General features: G+C 37.7%; 1 protein-coding gene across 1 annotated transcript in view; it reads left to right on the top strand.

Moving 5' to 3' along the window:
* Positions 1–5,234, top strand: part of LOC103680202 (probable ubiquitin carboxyl-terminal hydrolase FAF-X) — a gene marked incomplete at its 5' end in the record, with an annotated part of 112,629 nt that overhangs the window by 77,451 nt on the left and 29,944 nt on the right. Inside the window, one exon of the mRNA XM_040636049.1 lies at positions 963–1,114. Within this exon, the coding sequence (XP_040491983.1) occupies positions 963–1,114 (152 nt within the window). The remainder of the gene's footprint in view (positions 1–962; positions 1,115–5,234) is intronic.

Here is a 5,234-nt window from a genome sequence, read left to right as displayed (position 1 = left end):
AGTTTACTATAGCACTTTTAAATCAGCTGCGTTATTGAAAGAGGGCTTTATGAAAATTTTGAGTATTTATGTTAAACAAGAAACCCCTGGAAATAATAAAAATAAAACAAATACACATTTCATTACTAAATTAGTAACTCATAATACATAGAACATACAGCTAATTTTATTTTATATAAATGGTTTACTTCAGTTGGGACTTAGAATGCTGATGTTCAGTTTCCTCCATTTTAGGTTTTTTTTTTTTTTTTTTTTAAAGATTTTATTTATTTATTCGACAGAGATAGAGACAGCCAGCGAGAGAGGGAACACAAGCAGGGGGAGTGGGAGAGGAAGAAGCAGGCTCCCAGCGGAGGAGCCTGATGTGGGGCTCGATCCCAAAACGCCGGGATCACGCCCTGAGCCGAAGGCAGACGCTTAACCGCTGTGCCACCACAAAATCCCTGTTTGTTTTTAACATATTTTGCCTATTACATATCTAGGATATTCTTAATTGTTTTTAATTAGAAATGTCTGATTAGCATTTACATTTAACCACCTGTACCTTTCACTTATAAGACAGAGTTCTTTTAGAATATATTTTTGAAATGGGTAGCTTTTAAACTGTAGGTTAACATTCTCCTGTTTCTCAACTTTGGCACCATTGACATTTTACCATTATTCCTTCTTCTGAGGAGCTATGATATACATTGTAGGATGTTGAGCAACACTCCAGCCTCTAATTATTGGGGGTGTCTTCCCTTCCCTCATATTTGTGAAAACCAGAAATATATCCAGACATTTCCAATGTCTTGGGACAAAATTCCACATTTGAAAGAGTTCAATAGAAGGAAGAAGATATCACATGAATAGAAAGGTTTGGAGTAATTACATCTGAGATACCACTTTGCTCCAGCCTCCTTTTGTTCTTGCTTCTTTTGTTCTCCTTTCCTATGAATTAGGTTTCTTAACATTTTTCCTTTGGCAGGATAACGTGAAAAATACAGGTGAAACAGGTGTTGAAGAGCCAATCTTGGAAGGTCACCTTGGGGTAACAAAAGAGTTACTAACCTTTCAGACACCTGAGAAAAAGTTTCATATTGGTTGTGAAAAAGGAGGTGCTAATCTCATTAAAGTAAGTTCTAAATTTTGGCACTATACTAATTACCATGACCTTTTAAATGTTTGTTAGCAAATCTATCTGATTGAGCTCTATAGTATTTTGCTTAGAGATACTATCTTTGTTATTCATCTTATTGAAATCTTTGCCCCTGTGATGGCTACAGTGATTTTTGTTAAGTTTTTATTTAAATTATAGTTAACACACAGTTTTATATTAATTTCAGGTGTACGATATAGTCATTCAGCACTCCCATACAACATCTGGTGCTCATCACAATGCACTCCTTCATCCTCATCACCTATTTCGCCCATCCCCCTACCCACCTACCTCTGGTAACCACCAGTTTATTCTCAGTAGTTAAGTGTCAGTTTCTTGGTTTGCCTTTCTTTTTTTCCCCTATGATCATTTCTTTCTAATTCCACATATGAGTGAAATCGTGTGGTATTTGTCTTTCTCTGACGACAGACTTTGCCTAACCCTAACTGTGGATTTTTTGAGATTTATTTATTTTAGAGATAGAGCACACACAAGACCATGGGTGGGATACAGGGAGAGAACCTCAAGCAGACTCAGCATTGAGTGTGGAGCCCAGTGCAGGGCTCAGTTGCACAACCCTGAGATCATGACCTGAGCCAAAACCAAGAGTTGGGCGGTCAACCGACTCAGGCGCCCCTCAGTACAGTGGTTTTTAAATAAATGTGTGCCTCCTTTAATTCAGGAGATTTTATACAGTTGACACTTCAGCAATAAAAGGGTTATGGGAGCCGAGCCCTGATGCAGTTGGAAATCTGCATATATAATTTTTGCCTCCCTGTTAACTACTAATAGCTTACTTTTGACCACAGACCTTACTGACATCATAACTAATGATTAACACTTACTTTATATGTTATGTGTATTATGTGTTTTTGTGTTTTTTTTTAAGATTTTATTTCTTTATTTGAGAGATACGAGCAAGGGTAGGGGGGCCACAGAAGCAGAGGGAGAAGCAGAATCCCCGCTGATCAGGGAGCCTGATGCGGGACTCAATCCCAGAACCCCGAGATCACAGGCTGAGCTGAAGGCAGAGCCAACAGGCATCCCCATATGTACTGTATTTTTAAAATAATCTAGAGAAAAGAAAGTAATCTTAAAGTACTGTTTTGTATGTACTAATACCATAAGTTTACATTGTTTGCTTATAATATAAATCATCTTGTCAGTACCTTTGCATCAATATTGCTTTATTGTCAGAAAACACTGTAGATGTTATATGTACCACTAACACTAGACACCAAAAAGGAAAAGATAACATGAAAAAGCAATTCATATTTATTTACAGGTATAACAGTTCGTGCGTTGACAACAAAGAAGCGGTGGTATGGTTGCTTTTGGTAACCACTGTGGTCTATACGTTCTTTTCTTGGTAGTCAGCCTATACATAACTAATGAACGAATCAGTATAAAATTTTAATGGCCTATGGTATCACAGTCACATTCATAATACAGAATTGGACACATAAATACATTAAAGAAGAAACAGTTACATGTGATGAGAGGCTGATACAGTTTCTCCAATTCTGAGAGAGAGGCATCATTATAGCGTAAGGCAACTCTTTGAAAGCAAAACATAAAACAGTAAGAGCACCAGCACATTATTAATTTTACGTTAAGTCTTACTCTCTGTATGGCTCTGTAAGGATAGGCTATCCACTTCCCTGTGAGTCTTGCACACGATGTCCTACACAGTGAATACATGATGATGCTAATGACACGAAACATCTCATGCAGTTCCTGCTGTATGATTACTAAATTTTCCCATAAAGACACACACAAACACAATGGATAAGTATATTAACTGTACAGCATGATGATGATTTACTGTCCACTAAATGGAAGGGGATCATCATAAAGGTCTTCATCCTCCTCATCCTTGCAGTGAGTAGGCTGAGGAGGAGTTGGTCTTGCTGTCTCAGGGGAGGCAGGAGAGGCAGGTACACTCAGTGTAACTTTATGGGAATACAAAGTAGTTTCTGTCACACTTTCTTGCTTTTTCGTTTCTCTAAAAATGTCACTGTATGGGTCCAGCCCTTCTACAGTTTGCTTTACTTTCAGTGTCCATATCATGGAAGGGTCCATGTCGTAAAAGAAGTCAAAAGCAGTCTTGAATAATCAGAGCCTTCTGCCAGACTGCCTACTGTCGATTTGTTTTCCGGCATGGCTTCCTCTGTGTCTCCATCCTCATCATCTGGTACTGGTTCAGGAGTTCTCATCTCCCTCAAGTTGACTTCTGTCAAGTCTTCTGAGGTGGTGTGTATTAGCTCTTGAATGTCTCCAAGATCCAGATCTTTAAACCCTCACCCTCCACCTTCGTTGCCATACCTATAATCTCTTTTATGATTTTGCTGATTGCCTCTGTTGTAAAGACTGTGAAGTCAGGCACAACACCCAGACACAGTTTTCTCCAGGCTGAATTAGAGACGTTGTGTTTGGGGACAAGTAGACCACTTTGATACCTCTGGTGCCGAACTCATGGGGGACTAGCTCGTGAGCAGCACTGTCCAATATCAAAAGAACTTTAGGAGGTAGTCCCTCACTGGCAGGGTACTTCCTGATGGCAGAGACAAAGCATCGATGGAACCAATTCAGAAAAAGGGTTTTCATTGTCCGGCTTTCTTGTGCAACCGAGAGAGGCTCTGGTGTTTATCTCTTCCCTTCTAGTCTCAGCGACTTGAAGCAGTTCTCACAAATTAACAGCAGACGTGATCAGGCCTGGCTGCTTTTGCACAAAACAGTAGACTTGGCCTATGCCTTCCTGCCTTAAATCCTTGTGTTTGCTTCTCTTCCTTTGTGACACTTTCTTCCAGAGTAGGGCACTTTTGTCTGCATAAAAACCTGCTTTTCCTTTGGTGATTTTCTTAATGGTATCTGGGAATTTGTCTTCTGCCTCTTGGTTGGCAGGGGCTGCCTCTCCTGTTTTCTTGACATTTTTCAAGGCAAAGTTCTTTCTAAATTTTTGGAACCATCCTTTGCTGGCATTAAATTTTCCAGCTTTACATTCCTTCACCTTCCTTTTAAGTTATTGTATAATGACTTTTCCTTTTTCTAGGATCGAATTAGAGTCTGTCTATAGGTATGCCTCCCTTAGGGCAACCCCATACCCACAGGAAAGCGGCATTTACAACATGAGACATGAAAAGGCATTTCACAAAAGATAGTGACGGGTTTTTGCACCTGCTGGCCTAGCTGTAATAATGTGATCTCATGGCTTTTCTTTGCTTCTTGAGAACACTTCCAGCATCACTAGGGGCACTTTTTGTGGGTCTGGTGATGTTATTTACAGTTTACAGTACTTCACTAAACATGATGAAAAATACATGAGAACAGTGAGAGATCTCTTTTACTGTGATATGCAGTTTATTAAAGACACAAACTACTCACATAGTGTTGCTTTTTTCACACAGTGTTTCAAGGGAATATTCAAAACCCTTGAGCTCACTGCAGCAGCAACAGGATATTAAATTGCCATATATACTATAGTGAATTTTCAGCAATTAAGATTCAATACTGTATCTTTATATTTGTCTGCATTTCTCTGGACTGGAATGGCACCATCTAAATGTGTGGACACATTTGAATACATGATAACTTCTTCTAACTTGTGTTTATTTTACAGATAAAATAAACTAGTATCTACATATATTTTAAGCATTCATTAATAATATTCACTTAATTTTGTGAATGTTTCTAGGTTATGTGGTTCATCTGTCAGTTTTTTCAGACTGTTGCAAATCTCTGAAAAAAACGTTCCAGTACATGCATCGATAAAAAGCCGTTGTATAAGTGGATCCAACTCACGTAGTTCAAGTAGTTCAAACTTATATTGTTCAAGGGTTAACTATAATTGTAAATCAGTGTTCAATAAAATGTTTAAGAACGTTAATGAATAACATTTGATTTGGTTATTTACTTATCTCTATTTTTTATCAAAACTTTAAAGAAAAATTTTATCTTGCAAGATTTCATTTTTTATGTTATATTGGATAAATTTGTTCTGATATTTCTTATAATTCAAGGAAAGTATTCTTTTTATTTTAATACATTTTATTTTTATACAAAATTATTTTAGTTATTTTATTACAGAAGTATGTTT

Source organism: Ursus maritimus, assembly GCF_017311325.1.
Source record: "Ursus maritimus isolate PB19 chromosome Y unlocalized genomic scaffold, ASM1731132v1 scaffold_Y2, whole genome shotgun sequence".
Lineage (NCBI taxonomy): Eukaryota > Metazoa > Chordata > Mammalia > Carnivora > Ursidae > Ursus > Ursus maritimus.
The sequence above is the reverse complement of the archived record's forward strand: the minus strand, read 5'-3'. Positions and strand labels throughout refer to the sequence as shown.